General features: G+C 34.5%; 1 protein-coding gene across 1 annotated transcript in view; it reads right to left on the minus strand.

The window, feature by feature from the left end:
- LOC129223755 (dual oxidase-like) overlaps positions 1–17,509 on the minus strand; it is a 253,791-nt gene that overhangs the window by 161,006 nt on the left and 75,276 nt on the right. Inside the window, exons 2-3 of the mRNA XM_054858115.1 lie at positions 2,724–2,816; positions 2,453–2,614 (exon numbers count right to left, since the gene is read on the minus strand). Of these exons, the coding sequence (XP_054714090.1) occupies positions 2,453–2,614; positions 2,724–2,816 (255 nt within the window). The remainder of the gene's footprint in view (positions 1–2,452; positions 2,615–2,723; positions 2,817–17,509) is intronic.

The raw sequence follows: 17,509 nt of genomic DNA on the forward strand, positions 1-17,509 counted from the left end.
GATACTGCCCCCATTTTTTTCAATTGACGGCAGTTTCGTAGACTATTATTTTTATTTATTTTCATTTATTATTTATTTATTATTTAGTTTTTTATTTAGAGTAGAAGGGATCATTATAATAACCTTTAACATTCTTCTGAGGGACTAAAGAAGTAAGAAGTTCAAAAGCGCGAACATTTGTGGGAAGGGGATATTTCTTCTTTAAATATTTCAAGAATTATCAAAAATGATCTTTTCTGTAGATTTTTTTTCACTATTTTTTCTCTTATTTTTCTGTAAAACCAGAGCATCGGCCTCACTCCTATGAGCTCCGTGTCCAAAAACCCTTTTGCGTTCTGAAACTTTTTTTTTAAATCATTGGAAGTATCGCATGTTCCTTATCAGTGGCAACACAGATCTTCAGGAAAGAATCTTCCCGAATTATTAATATTTATTCAAGTTACATTCATAGGTATAACTTATTATTGAAAAGATCTCGCCAGTTGGAATCATTTTAGGCAACTTATTTTTGGTACCAAATTTGGCGAGAAATTTGATAATTTCTCGCCAAGTTTGGCAACGTCTGGCAATTTTTAGAACCTTATAGGGCATCACTAGCCATGTTCATGATCAAGTTCACGAGAAAAGACGTCATCCACTCAACAACCAATCAGAAGTGACTTTTAGGCGTACATACATACAAACGTACATATGTAGATATTGTCGGATTCAATACAGATTTTGCTTTACTGAACGTAAATGGTCAATTATTAATAAAATCTCCTTTTTTTTTTACTTTTGTTGAAAATGATTTGAATTAATAGGACAAAACAGAAAAATGCATAATTGTTATTGATACACGTAGAAAAATTTTAAAGTTTTTTTCCCAATGTGATTTGAGCACGAAAACTGAATAGAACTTGTAGAAACTTCCACTTAATGGTCAATTACTGGCAGTTCATATTATTTACCAACGTATGTAGCCATTGAATATGTGTTTTCTTCGTATAATTATGTATTTTGAAAAGGGACGTGCACATAAATTTTGGGTCCGTTACAAATGACACTTACGGGCCGGACTCCATATTATTTAGCTCTACGTCTCTACACATATTTCACCCCTCATTTAAAAAAATCTCGGACCCCCTTCTGGCTCAAGCCAGGGCCAACAGGTATCTCTTCTCTCTCCCCTGTGCACGCCCCTGATTTTGAATAAAGAACAAGCGTATGTTTTTCAAATGCTTATTAAGAAGTTTTCTGCTCTTGAAATGTTTCAGAAGAAACTTAAATTTGCTTGCTTGCCGTCAAATTAAAATAAGTATCCTCATATGTATATAATAACCAATGATCGAGTAACGCTTTATCTTGTTGATGACGTCAGCTTACTCCTGACGTCATCAACAATGAAACTCCCACCACGGCACGATAATTTGATTATACGTTTTGGTAATGTTTAACATGCAGGTAAAGGCTTCATTGTGACAAGGCTGAACTGGATCCGGTCACTTAACTGTCTTACTGGTAAGAATGGCCTTTCAGAGAATAAAGAAACGAAAAAGTGGTCAACAACGAACGCTATCTACCATCAACGGACGCTACTGGAGTTTATTGTTAATCCACTGAAGTTAGGGTTAAAATTTCAACTATCAAAATATCATCAAACAGGCAATTGCGCTCGTTCAAATGTAGAAACAATTTTCACCCATCATACCTTGACGGGCGATTTTCCAGCATAAGTAATAATGATGCATACAACTGTCCAGTACTTAAAAGTTCAATTTGCTTATAAAACGAGCTGATGTGTGCATCACATGACTTCCTTTTACTCCAATTTCTTGTCATTTTCCCATTATTGGCAATTTTAATGTGATACAATAAGTTTACTCTCTAAATATCACCAACATTGGCCAAAGTGAAACCAGATTAAGAAAAAAAAATCATCAAATTTGTCACCAAGTTGGCGAAAAAAATTGGCGACCAAAAGACTGGCGATATATCACCAAGTGTCTAAATTTTAACACCACTTGAGTTTACATTGAAATTAACATTGATTTCCCCTCCAAAAGGGGCAAAAGCCCCTTTAGAAACACCCGAATGCAACCAATTGGGGAGGTGCACAACTAGGCCCCACTAGGAGTCTACGTACTGAATTTCAACTTTCTAGGACATACCGTTCTTGAGTTATGCGACATATATACGCACATACGTACATACAGACGTCATGAGAAAATTCGTCGTAATTAACTCGAGAATCGTCAAAATGGATGTTTCGCGTGTCTAAACGTTCTTAGGCACTTATCCATGGGGGTTCGATTAGAAAAAAAAACTCAACATTTATTCGGGGTGATCAAAATGGAACTTAAGGTCGATTTTTGGGTGAAAACTTTTTTGCGTAGACAATACTTCCTTTTTTGTAAAAGGAAGTAAAAAATGTCACTAGGAGTTTAAAGAATCTATTTAAAAATATACATACCAAAGAATGTAAAAAGTGCCGTGAGATTACGCAAAGATGGTAAACCATCTTGCCCTCGCATTAGAGCTTGACTTAACTTCCTAGGACTTGGTCTGTCGTCCCCGGCTAACATATAAACTCCATCTGAGTAAAATGCTGGTGTCTTTCTTGTGAGTTGACTTTCTGGAAATGAATTTCGAAGAAAGTTATTATTTTAAAAACTGTATTAACTGTAGTTTGCATTTGGGAAAATATAGAAAATCAGAGAAGTATTGCAGAACTTTTTACATACCAATGGATCCCCAGTCCGGATGTCCAAGATTATTATACCAGCCATCGTATCTCTGTTTCTCCGTGTGAGTGTACATTTGAAATTTTTTTGCATCTGTAAAGAAGAAAGGAGACTTATTGTTCAATTTTTCCCAATACAACAAATTTTAACACGAATTGCCTGCGTAGAGAAAAGTTCAAAGCAGAAAAACAAGAAAGTTATGAAAGTTTGCTTTAACTTTCGATTTAGAACCATTTACGTTTAAAAATCATTCATAAGAATTCGTTTCGAAGCATTCGCAATTTTGGAACACCAAAATATCGAATAATAGAATATCCCGCTCAATGCAATAAAATTCCAATGTACTACACCGTTGATGTGTGCTATTTTTATCCCGGATAATGGAATATCCCGCTTATTAAAATAATTTTTCCATGCAAATTGCCTATTCCATTAAGCGGATTGGACTGTAGCTAACTTCAATGAAATCACCTGCGCTACATCTCCAGAGAAAGAAAATTAGCAATATGAACAAAATATCAATAGATGAAACAATATTCAGGCAGAAATAGGGGATCTGTGAGTTGTCCATCGGAAATTTTTCAAACTTGAATCCTTAAAAATATTATTGTAAACCATTCTTGGTAATGTTAGGTTGGAGAGGGATTTCAGGGTTCCCATTTCTCCCGATCTCTCTTTTTTTTTTTTTTTTTTTTGAAGATGAACATCCCAAAACGTAATTTTAGGTGATTTTTGCTGATGTTAGAGGAGGGTGTTCGCGAGCTCTCCCACGAAAGCTTAAAAAAAATGGAGTCCTAAAAACCAAGTTTTAGACGACCTTTAATAAAAAGGGAGGGTTCGAGATCCGCTTTGGTCACTCCTCCTTTGCTACTTCCCAAACTACATTTACTACGTTCTAAATAAAATGTTCCGAAAAACTTCTCTCAGTTTTTCAACTCCAAAAGCATTTCAATGTTTTGGTTTTCTATAAAAAAGTTTTTAATTTCTGCCCTAATATTTTAATTGGTTTAAATCGTATAAGTTGAAGCATCTACGGCCTCAATATAAAACCTTACACATTTTGGACTGAAGTGGCAAGTTCTAGTGGTACCTATAAGGTCACTTTTTCACTCCATTTTATTTTATATGTCATGGCTTCTGAATCTATTGATAAAGCTTGTTATGCTTCCGTTTTTACTTTTGAACATTCAAAGCAACTAGTTTGATTTTTCATCACAATATTGAAAAAAATTTCTCTCTCTCTCTCTCTCTCTATTTTCTTGGAATATTAAAGCATCCGATAAGCTTAATAGTAGATTTAATAGTTGGTGAAGCATTTTTTTCATAATGAAGTACCACAATTCCCTAGACTTTTTTTTTTTTTCCAAGTTCTCGATTTTAATGAGGGATTTACTACAACTGTAGTCTATATTTTGTACTGCAGAGGTGTTTCTATCAGACATTAAGTATAATAAATAATGTATACTTATGTGTACATTAATAACAAAGGACACTTGAAGTCTCACTGGTTCAAAAGAATCAAGTATCGACAAGTATATTCTCAAACACATGTCTAAATTACAGTAAAATAAGCCAAATATGAGTCTCTACCGTACTGTGAAGCAATTTATTTATTGCTTAGCTTCTTCAAGAAAGCTAGCAACCTTTTTGATCCCCATACTCGCATCTGAAAATTAACAATAATACATAACAACTTCAAAAGTATGTGCAAAACGCATGCTCGGTTATGTTTCCAATATTTAAGTTTTGTATTATTGCAATTTCGAGATTTAACAGAGTGAAGAAGTCTCCTGAGTCCTGAGCTATCAAGTATCCCCTCTCTCCTCTACTTTCATATTTAGCGGCATAGTCTTTAAAATTACACTTTGCTACTGCACACTATTTTTGAAAACTCAGGTATTCTTATTGCCTTTTCTCAATCAAAAACCACCAAACTAAAACTGACTTAATTTTTTTTCCTAGAAAAAGAGACGGTATGAGGTAGTAACAAATTCTCGATTTATTATCAGATAGGCTCATACCCATAGATAAAACCATTTTCTTTCAAAAAGTGCAAACAAAAGTGCAAATCTTTTTGACAAATAAATTCTATGAAGAGAACTCTAATGTAACTATTCCAAGCACGAGCAAGTGCTGTCGGAAGCCGCGTAATCAACACGCGTCCAGTCACGTGACTTTGGGAAGCTTTCTGATCAGACAGTTTTGGACTTCCCCGCTTCTACTTCATCGAGCAGCAGAGAAAGTGGAGGAACCTGTTTCAGCATTCCTCTGCTTCGCTTTCGCTTGCCGCTTCCATTGACAAAGTTGACTTCAAGATTTTTCTTCACTCACTTTGCTCTGTGCACGAAATAGTGTACAATCAGGGCTTAATTGCTACTAAGCTCAGACCTACGGTAACCATTTTTTAGCATTCTCCCCCGAAATGGCTTAAGGTGTTTTAACCAAAGGAAAAATTAGCAAGGCTTGCCCACAAGGGGCTCCGAAAAACATTTGTGGCCTAGGGCTCCCCCAGGCCCGGATCTACCTTCCTGCAGACCCCGCAATGCGGGGGGGGGGGGCGCACTGTACTAAAGAGACCCATGACTTTCAGTGGTGTAGAAATCCAGTAGGCTTTTACGGGCCCTGCTGATTTTTTGCAGAAAGGCCCAAAAGTTATAGATCCGGCCGGGCCCGGGGTCCCCGTTATCTCAATCGGACCCTGTGTGCAATATCAAACATACTTTCATACACGTTCCAATTTACCACTCGTCTTTATGCCCATGAGGCGTAGCAGCGTGCGAACAGCCCTCAATAACAATAGACCCAAAAGAAAACTACATAAAAATATTATCTTAATTTGTCTTTTTAGATAAGTGTTCCAAATAGGGCCAACCTAAGAATAAGGGCCTAATATCTCCTTCATTCATGGTTTAGTTGCCTAACAGTGAGGACGATAGTAGTGATCAATGCTATAGAAAAACCTACTACGAATGACATGAAAGATGGTAGAGAAACAAGAGTAACGGAATGTTTGGATTTTTAACATTTAGAATGCTTGACCACTTGCTTTTAAAAAAATAATGAAACATTCCGGTTCAATATTTTTTTTTTAAATCCAATTACTGTAGTTTTTTCCTTCAATTTTCTACAATAGAAAGCGTGGAAAAAGTAAATTTTTGAAGATTGTTTCTGATTTTCAGTGGTGAAATGCGTTTGTTAGAAATCTCTCTTTTTTTCGTCTGATAATATACTTTTTGCAAAAATTGGGAGTAGATGTTTAATTTTCGAAACAATCTGCCGTGGTAAGCATAAAAGTGGTGTCTGCAGCTCAAAATGAGAAATGGTTGATCATAGTTTTGCGCTTCCATATACTATTTGATCCAGGTGTCACCTTTTCCAAAACAAAAATCAAACATCTCCCATCTACAAATGAGCACAAAGCATTGAATTTTGGTGAAATATGCCTTAAGGAGTCAGTTGATGACACTTAATTTTGAGAAACAATGCAGGCAGACCCGATATTTCTGGTGAAATGCATGATTTTGCTTTTAAGTTACTTGTATGTGCCTTGTTGAGAAACATCTGCTTCTTCCTCTATCCTTTACGATACGAACACATCCTATATCCCTACTGCGTATATTTCTCTTAAATCTCAGAAGCTACGGTGATTTGTTTGGATTCAGACTCTTACATTGATGTACTGCTTGTTTTTAGTCCTTTGCGTTATGATAGTTAGAGTTTAGGGATAGTTATTTCTCAAAATACATTGGAAGCACTAATTTGAATTAAATTTATAGTTATCGTGAGCTTCGAGAATTATGTACCACTAGCAAAAATACCCGGCGTTACCTGGGTCAGAAATAATTGTGAGAAACAATCGCTACTTCCATTCATTTTCTGTTTTAACAGAAATAACTCAAAACATACCGCTTTGACGTGATTAGAAATCGAGCTTCTTCTTTACCCATCAAAAACAAATAGCAATAAGTATAAAGAACGAAATAGTATTCAGTTAGAAACGAATGCACGACATTTGAGCATATAAAAATTGGAAGATTTTCCAAAATATGAACTAACAAACACAAAGATCACTAAAAAAAACCGTGCGCTTTATTTATTTAATTAAATAGTACACACACACACACACACAAAAAAAAAAAGTCTCTACTATGTTTCCCAAAGATTGCAAAAAGTAGAGTTTCCAAATATTGAAATAACTTTAAATTGATGTCTGCTCCGTAGATTCAAAATTTTCATTATGATTCCTATTAATATTGATGTTGTAAGGCAACGAATTTCAGTAACAATGGGTTTTATATTTGATAATTTAATGGAGAAATTATATGAAATTTACTGTATTCCATCATAGCTTTTTTAAACTAAGTTTTTTAGGAAAAAATTATTGCCTGTGTTTCTTACCGAGAATGTAGCCATCTATGGCGGAAAAGTAATTAAAATCTGTCCAGTAGTTTTGAAGATTACCCCGGACATCCTTACATACAGAAGTAGCCTTTTATGTATATATACTCCTGTTTGTGAAAATTGCAACACCATGAAGGAAGCATCATAGTTGAATGAAATTTAATACACAATTGAGTGGTAATGGTACAAATAAATGATTACATTTTCAAACGAAACAAACAATAAAAAAAGAGATAGAAATTAGTATTTTGTGTGGGCACTTCGCGCCGCAATAAGAGCTGCTACACAACTCGGCATGGAGTGAAACAAAGTTTGAATATCTGCCTGCGGAAGAGTATTCCATATTGTTTGTTTGCGCAACCAAAGTTCGACTGTCGAAGCAACAGGACGAAGATCAAGAGCGAGACGCCGCCCAACGAAATCCCACATATGTTCAATCAGTGACATATCCGGGGAATATGCAGGCCAAGGAAGAAGCTGTACCTGCTGCGAATCAAGGTAGGATTTGACAGTCCTGGCGACAAGTGGACGGGCATTATCCGGGCTGGAATACAGCCCCTGGCAATTCTTGCAGAAAAGGAATAGTTTGGGGTTGTAAATCGTCGTTTATGTATCGGATACTGTTCAAATTGCCCACAATTCGTAGCAATTATGATCGTCTATGATATGCTATGGCACCTAAGACCATAACTCCGGGTGTTCATCCACTGTGACGTTTGATAATGTACTCCAGAATGTGCCGTTCACCGGCATAGTGCCTGACACGAATTCGGCCATCATGGTGCCACACATTGAAGCGGAATTTGTCAGAAAAGACGACCTGTTGCCAATCAGCACGCCAGCTCCTATGCACATTGGCCCATTGTAGCCGCAGGCGGCGATGGTTTCGCTGAGAGGAATCCTGTATAAAGGAATCCTTGCGCGCAGCCCACGCTGCAGCAGACGTCTCAGAATTGATGAAGCACACAATGAAACACCTGTAACTGTTAAACACTGTGCTGCCAATTGTCTAGAAGAAGCTGTGCGGTTCGTCAGCGCCATACGCACCAGGTGTCTGTCATCGCGAGCTGACGTCACATTTCGGGGTCCACTCCCGGATTTCCGAGCTGTCCGAACCTCGTCCGTCCACTGCTTCCAAACACGCATAGTTTTTCTGCTGTTACGCTGCACACGAGCGGCTACTGCACGATAAGACAATCCAGCTTCATGAAGGCCGACGATTCTGCCCCGTTCAAACTCCGAAATTTGCTCAAATTTCGCTTTCTTTCGTCGAATAGGCATAGTAAAGATTCGGTTAACGTTTACTCTAGCATATAACCACCGAAAATCATACACGCCTCGCTACAGCCGTCTATTTATATTCGGTTCGATCCGCCGTTTAGAGGGAACTGCTCAGCATGCGCATGCGCTACCGATCTGCAATTCTAATCATTTGCATATCATGCCCTACTTTACATTTCCCGCAATTTTCAGCTCACTTGCGTAAGTTCTTCGTGGTGTTGCAATTTTCACAAACAGGAGTGAAGATTACTGGCTGAGAAGTCACTCTTCTAGCTATATCATTGACTGTCCTGTGTACTAGTGGTGTTGGAACAAAAATAATTGGTGATAAAGTTTAGTAGAACTTAAATATTACTTTGATTTGGCATTTCTTCATCACGCAAGCATAATCAAAATCTAATCTATACATAGAGTATTACCGTAAGTTTAAAATGACCAGTTAAAATTACAAACGCAAAAGCAGCGCACAAAAAGTAAAAAAGAAAATCTTTGGTTTTATTTATATACTTTGGTTTTTACGTATTGAAGAAAGGATTTGTTCATGGTCAAGAGCTTAAAATATTTACTGGAACTGAACTCGAACGCAGTTACACTATCCTAGCTGAAAAAAAAAATCTACTCTTGTTGCAAAAAGTAATCATTTACTATTTTATTCGCATTATCAAATGGATGACCTTTTATATGCCTTTTTGGTTGGTTTTCTTGGGGGTTTTTGCGCAAGAACCTGTTAATTGTATCCTCAATATTTCTTTTTTTTTCTTCTCTTTTATAATAAACTTTTATTATAAATTCTTTTTTATAATAAACCTATTTACCATAAGTAAATATGGGACAAGATTTTAAACTTATTATTTACGAAATATTATAAGCAAATATGGCATACAATCTGTCCAGAGCTACTTTTTACGGTAATTTTCAACTAGTTTCGAAAAAGACTCGAGCAAGCTTGCCAAAAAAGGATATAGTTCAGGTTTGTATGCACAGTAATTTGACCGCCAGTACCTGACAAGCCTGGACAAATGAATATCGAATGAACATTAGACCACTTTAAGGTGGTTCTCAGGATCCACCCTGTAATTACTTAAAACCCATCTAGCTTACTAAAGTTGCACTCTTTTAAAGAGAAACACGTAATATGAGATGCAGTTGCGCAAGCTTTAAATTATTATTTTCTTGGAACTTGATAACCAATCTTAAATTTTTAAGGCACAATTTATCATATTCGAAGTCAGCGCTCATAGTTTTCATACCGTGCTCAGCATTATTTTACTTGTTTTATATTAAATTGCTTGAACACAGCTTTAGCATTATGATTCTAGAATGCTTTGAAAAAGTAATCGCTGCGAGAAGTAATGAAGATGCATCCTTACTTTTCCCAAGTTATTTTAAATTAAATCATGTTTTATTTAAATTAATGGGTAAAGGTTAACGCTTTCGATAATCTTAAAGAAAAATTGACCTAAAGGCATCTCATCCATATTTAAACTCCTTTTGCATGAGGATATCTTGTTTAAAAGTTCATTCATCAACAGGACGGCTTTACATTTTCGACCCATAGATGAAAAAAATCCACCATCGATTAAGGACATTATAAGAACATTATCTTGTTGAAAAGGAATCAAAAACGAGTTAGTAAGATTGACGATTCTAAATTTGAATTATGTAATATGCAAAGTGCGGAAGAAAAAAAGTTAGGTATTGAATTGTTTGGTTGTTTCATTTGATTTATAAGGAGTGTCGGAAAGTACTATCGCTTTTTTCCAACAAACAAACCGTAAGAATTTTTTTTATTCTGAATCAATGATGCTAATACCCGAGCTTTGAAAACTTTTTGCCAAGGAGCACATTTTCGATTCCGGATTGATTAAAATTAGTCAATTCAGAAGCAAAGTGACTGCAAATAATGATTTCGAAATCAGCATATTTTTCAAGTTTTTTGTCACATAAGCGATCGGAATAAATGTAAACCCGATGATGCAATATCGGGAGAGTACGATGGGTAAGACAATCCACCACAATTAATTATTTATATCCAAGTATTGTTTTGATCATTGTGGTGTTGTATACTTGTGCTTTAAAACCACGCTTTTTCTGTTGACAGTTGCTGAAGTCAACCTCCCCGACACTGCACCATTTGATTTCTGTTAATTCCGGTCACTATGGGAAAAAACTGTTGACAACGAGAGTAGTTGATTACATGATTGGTTTTTGAAAAATTGCTAAGAGTTGGAATTTAAAAAACGATATTATATTCCAGTCTCCCTAATTAATTGGATCATTGTTATTGTCCCAAGTTCATCATAAAAATATAGAAGGAGAGGTTGCAGTGTAAGTCTTTGTAAATTCTAACGGGCCATTCCACGAAAATGTCAACCCTTTGTCCCGCACGTAACGGCTCATATATTTCATTAAAAGGTAGCAATATTAAAGGGTAATCACGAATTTTTTTGCTTAAGATGTCACACACAAGTTTGTAATTTGATGAGCAGAAATAGTTTGTTCATTAATTTTTTAAAGTATTTACTTTAATGAAATATTTGAAGAGTCACTGCGGGATAAATTGATCGTTTTCTGTGGAATGGCCTTAATATGCCATCGCCAAAGTGTGGTGATAATCATCTATAGTTTCAAGTAATTGAAAGTTTTGAAAAAAATATCAACATGAAAATTAAGGACTGAAAGTTTCAACTTCAAGAGAATGGTTTGCATTTATACGTAGGTCTTTTTAATAATTTATCAACTTTTATGAAAAGTTACTTGTATGTAACTTATTTTAAATGACTTACATTACTACCATTTCAAAATTTGTGATGAATTTATTGAAAGAATGTCAAACACACATGAAAAAACTGTTATACGCATGTTCCCCCATGCAGAAAATTCTAGTTGAAGTCCAATCAGGGGCATGGAAACTGCGCTACATTCCTGTCATTCTCACCTGAAGAGCAGTTCTGTTTAGTGGGCAACGTTTGCGTGCTCCTACGGGGCAATATATTTGGTATTATTTGTGCAATTTGTACACTTAATAAACGAACTACAGAGGAATCCAAATCCATGCTTAATTCAATCTAAAATTTGTGACTTCTGCCACAATCATTCTAACCTGTTTACATGCTTAAAACGCACTACCTCCATGATACTCGCAAAGAAACTCACAGCACTTGGATATGAGGTCCAATATTTTCCACAAACTACACTGCAAATAATCAAACACTTTTTGAACACTATTTGCACACGTACACTTGTCCCCTTTTTAAGAACACTATTTTTGTAATAGTTATTAGAACGGTTTTGTGAACACATGTCATGATACTTTTTGAACACGTACACTTGTTCCCTTTTTTAGAACACTTTTTCCGGTCAGTTTTCAAAACACTTCTAGAAACACTGTTCGGAACATGTATATACTTTTTAGCGCATTTTTTAGACATTTCATGCATAGTGTAAAAAAATGGTTTTTGAACACTTGCACTAAACATTTTGTGGCACACGTTTTAGTACAGTTTTTAGGATATGTTTCGGAACAATTACCGATCACTAATATCCTCCCGGAATGTGTACTACCCAAGTATAAAAGAAGCTTATAAAAAGAAAAAATACTCACTAAATTCATTTTTGTTAAGACTGCAGGCTTGATGATGGGTTTAGACTTTGAGCGAATATGATTATTAATCTGCATTATTAGTATGAAAATTTAAAATCTAATAGTATCTCAAAACCAATTGAATAGTTTACAGCAAAATGACAAACGAGCAAAAAAAGTAGCAGGAAATTGTAGTACAAAATCATATTTACTACAGAAATGACAGCTAAGTTATATAAATTTCCATAAATAAATTTTCAAATCCAATCAATAGTGTAAAAAGTAAACAAAAATGTGTCAAAAACAAATGGTTATATAAATTAATTTAAAAAAAAAAGTTCCTCGAGAACAAAAACTTTTTTATTACTGTCTATAAATCTAATTTGTTTGCGTTCCTACTACTTAGCTACTCAGTATTCTACTGCTCGGTTTATGATCAATGACCATTAAAGAAAGCAGTGTTTTTTTATACCATTGAAATGCAATGAAATTCTTTAATAACTAATCATTTCTGTGAAACTTCACTGCAAAGATGGAATTACCAATTAGTTAGTATTTAGTTTTTCTTCCTTGTGCAAAGTATAGGAGTAAATGCATTAAATTAAAGAAAACCAATTTCATTTGAATTAGGCCAAAAAATTCCATTTAACTCATTCCCAGATATATGTTTAGTGTTTTCGACCCGTCTGCAAGTGCATATGAATGTACGGGCAATCGAAATGCCCATTTTTGATCATTACTGAATTCATTATCACGAGTTTTCTCGTGACGTCAGTAAGTACGTATGTATCAGAGGTGAATTCGTAAATGTTCCAGTACCAGAAACGCTAATGATAAATGATTGAATGACGATTTTTGGCCAGTTTTGTGTGGAAGCGGAATTATTTTTCTTGAAAAGTAACGGCGTTCCAGTAAGACCAAGCACAAATTCACCCCTGGTTTTAATGTATCTCGCATAACTGAAAAACTGTATGCCGTAATAAGTTAAAATTTTGTGTGTAGACTGGGTGGAGTCTGGTTGTGCACCTCCGTTTTTGCTGTGCACAGAGGTTCCAAAAGAAGCGTTTACGCTTTTTCTTTTTTTGAGCCAAATCGGTGTAAATTTCAATGACGACTAAGAAGCATATTTTTCTCGATTGTGTTCGATTCGATCGAATAGTATCTACCAGACACGTAGCGAGACATTTCCTTCTGGGTGGAGTAAAGGAAATTTCTGGCTTCACTTTTGGTTGATAGAATTCGTTCGAATAGAATCATCAATTATGTTAGTTGAATGTACCCCTGAAATCATGTTATGAATGGACGCCCACTTGGTGAAAAATTGAGCGACAAACATTTCATTAGGTACTGTTTCTAAATTGTTATTTCAGTATGATTTTTTGGGAAAATTACTTCTGGAATAAAATTTTGTGAAAATCCGATTATTAGGTTGATCAAAAGTTATTAAACGTAACTTGCCTTCTTTTTTTTTTTTTTTAATGTCACATTCAACTCGATTGTGTTCAACTCGATGGAATGATATCTACCAGTAGCGTAGTGCAAAATTTCAACTGGACGCAGCAATGCAAATTTTTGGCTGTGCTATTGGTAGATACAATCTTATTCGATTGGATCGAATTATGTTTGAGTTGAATGGGATTATTCAACTTAAAAAGTTTCAGTTGCACTTGAATTTTTTCACTAGTGCAATTTTCTTTAAATAAAAACACGAGTTCTCAGAAATTCCTGGTCAAACTCGCTTGATTATACTTTGAAATACAGAGTGCTGTTTAAAAAGTTAAATTGTCTCAAAGAAGAAATAACATCCCTAATACAGCTAAAAATTAAAACACATTTTAAACTGATGCACTTAGAACCTCTGAACTCCTATTTTGCCGTTTACTAAACACATCTTGTCGTAAAACAAAATATTTTTAAAATTAACCTAATTGACATAAATACACATTTTAAAATTTACATCCCATTGCTGAAAGTAGTATTGCGAAATCCTCATCATCTTTGGGCAAAAGTTTAATTAATTCCGTGTTGGTCAAATTTGACTTATTTTGTTTCAGTCGAACGTTTAATTTAATTTAGTGTGGTAGGTTCATTGTTTCAAAGCTTTTAAAAATACGAAAAAAATGAATTTCAGTTTCAAATGTCTGGAAATTTAAATACAAACGACGTCAGCAAAAAGTCTTACATAACTCGAGCTTGAACAAAAGTATGTTCATTTCTTTTCAATAAAAGGAAATCTTGAAATGCATCTGCAGAAATCGTTTACAGTTTTACTACTTAACAGTCATTTACTCAATATTTTTTAATTAATTTATTTGACTCATGTACAGATTTTAAAATTTATATCACATTGTTGGACAGCTGTATTGCAGAATCCTCGTTTTTACATGCAAGTCGATTCTATTGTAAAATTCCATAAAAATTTATTTAAAGCTATTTTTTACATTTATAAACTTTATCAGTTGAACACAAATAATATGTGTCCCATTTAACACTAAATTTTCTTGGAAAATATTTTTGTAGAATTAGACCCCCCCCCCCTCCCTTCTCCCTTCCCTTTTATCATCAAATATAGCTGAAATGTTTTTAAGATATCAGTTTTTTTGTTTTGTTTTTTTTTTAATTTACCGCGAGATTCTCCGAGTCTCCTTCCTCTAACGTCTTCAAGTTCAGCTTAAAACTATACTTTTAAAATTAAATTTTGAAACATTGAGGTTGGATACCCCCTTAAGTCCCCTAAAAGTGTTCTTAATTCTTCACCTCTGAATCGTTTTCGGAAGGGATCATTCACGGAAACTTACTCTTATAGTTTACTAAAGACCAATCTAAAATTGCAATTTTAAAACTCCAATTTAATTCATTTTTTAAACCTCCCCCCCCCCCCTTCGTTTTCTCACCTTTACATCACCCAAAGGCAGCTTAAACATTATTTTCAAAACATCAACTCCAACAAATATCTCGGGAAGGTATCCCTACGTCTTTGCCCGAACATTAAAAATATGGCCTAAAATTGCGTTACTAAAGCTAAAATTAGATTTTTTTTTAATTAAAAGCCCTGAAATTCCAAGTATTCCAGTCTGTGGCCCCCTGAACCTCTCTTTTATAGTGTTAAATAGTTTGCATGAAATATATGTATAATATTGAAATATTCCTTTAATATCTGCAACAGAATGAACTTTTTACTTATCCAATAATTACACGTTTTTCGTCAAAATTTTCATCATATGTTATTTAATTTTAGTTCATCAAGTAGTGCATTTTTCTTAAAAAGGACGCGGTCATTTTTCAAAATATAAAATTTTCTATGAACGTGTCGAACAGCAAATTGAAAAATTTATTTAAATAAGGCAAAAAAAAAAGGTAAATTTCTCAGAATTATCTTCTAAACCGGTGATTTCTAACATTTTGTTTCTCAGTCTTTTTTTTGAACAATTCCAGGCCCGATATATGTACTGAGACACACATACATTTATACAAGCCTATATAAGCTTTAGTAGTTTCAGAATTTAGATCAACATAGCTGATATAACTTTTTGCATATATTTCGAGCTCAGAGTAGAAATTGAAACATCTTTTTTTTTTTTTTTTTTGCTTTACTATGCATTTGTGTTAAATTTAAATTGTAAGACTCGAATTTCAGAAATTTATAAAGCGTAAGAAATAACAATAAAGGTTAGTGATCCTTGTTCCAAGCATAATCAATGGTCAAACATCTGGATTAAAATTGTATAATTTTTAAATTTAGTTATTTAGATTCTTCTACAACTTAAACAGTATCATGAATAAAAGTTTATTTAAAACAAAATGTTAATGCTCAGAGATGTACAAGTGCTTAATGTACAAATGCTAACGCATAATGTACACACAATATGGAGCTCAACGATCTGCGAGTGCTAAATCAATTTTCAAATGTTTAAGCATAATGTAATAAATAGTAATGGAAATAAGTAACTTGCGTTAAATTATTCCAAACCAGACCAAAACAGTTACAGATGAAAATTCTGAAAAAGACATCAATGTTTACTAATACTTTCTGTGTAGCTTCGCAGAATTTGGCACACGTGATGAAATACGTCACAATTTCGTAGCACAAAGTTCTTTCAATTAAGTTTATGAGTGAGAGTATTGAAAAAATATAACAAAATTTACAGTAAAAATAACGTCATTTAATTTAATAGTGTATACATACAGTATATAGTACAACCAACCAATCTTCATCTAGCCATTCTCATTGCAGCAAAGAAAGCAATGATTTTACAAGTGTGCCCAAATGTGACCAAACATGTTTTCAAATGTGTTGACGAACCATCTGCTGCCTGGACTCGTGTGTTGGCACTAGAGGTTCAGTATCCAGAACACATTCGGAACACTTTCCTTCTGACGGAGCTTATTCAGAATACTTCATAGCGCACATTCACATATTAGGATCACTTTTTCTGAAACAAAATGTTCCAAATTGTGCAGGTTTATTTGCAGTTTATAGATGCTTTAATATAAAAATCAGTGTAGTAAGTCCATTGGAAATGTGACATTAAAATGGCTAAATGATTACGATTGGAATCGTAAAGCAGGTAGGGGAGAGTTAGTAGGAATGAGACAGCTGCATTTAGGAATTTACGAGACAACTGCAGCCGAAATAAAATCGTAGGTAAAATGCTGTAAATAGGTAATTACAGTTTGGTTTTATTCATAGTGATTTAAGTAAAACTCAACAAGTTTATGTTTTTTCATGATTGGGGAGGGGGGATTTAAAGACTTGATTTAAACGTTATTACGCTACCACTTCAAAATTTCATCTAATTGGAAGTATTATGTCTTCTTTCGAGCAAAAGTTCTCAATAGAAGTAAAACATTATTTTTTTTTCTAAATTTGCTGTTATTGTCTGACCACAGATTATATGGAAAGGCAAACATCCGGTTTACAGGCGGAAAAGGACGCATCTTATAGTTTTCAGGGATGTCAGCTTTTGCAGATGTATGTTAGCCTCTGAATTAAGCATAGTCACATTCAAATAAGCGGAACATGTGCATCAAAATTTTACTTTTCTCCCTCATTCAGATAGACTCGTCTAAACTGGACGTTTGCCAATTCCATACAATCCGTGGTCAAACAGTACCTACTTGTAAGTACCCAGTCAACGAGATTCTAAACTTGTCCTGTATGTCTAGCAGTTTTAGATTCTTGGTTGATTCTAATGTGATACATTTACTGGACAACTAGAAATAATACATGAAACACCGCCAGCTCAGTCATTTCATCTGAGTACTGCAGTTTCGTGCTTATTTACACTCATCAGCCCGGAATTTCTGCCTTATCCCTGGCTATAGTGCGGTAACTTAATGAAAAATCTAGAAATAATGTTTCATATTTTATTTACGCATAAATGCAGTTGTCTTATTCTTCCGAATTCTACCCTCAAATCAAATGGAAGGCTGCAAGTCCAATGACAATAGTTATTAAAATTACTGACTTATTACGATTTCATCGAGACTTTTCCAAGTGAATCAGTTCATTAATCTTAAA

This window comes from Uloborus diversus, chromosome 6, assembly GCF_026930045.1.
Source record: "Uloborus diversus isolate 005 chromosome 6, Udiv.v.3.1, whole genome shotgun sequence".
Classification (NCBI taxonomy): Eukaryota; Metazoa; Arthropoda; class Arachnida; order Araneae; family Uloboridae; genus Uloborus; species Uloborus diversus.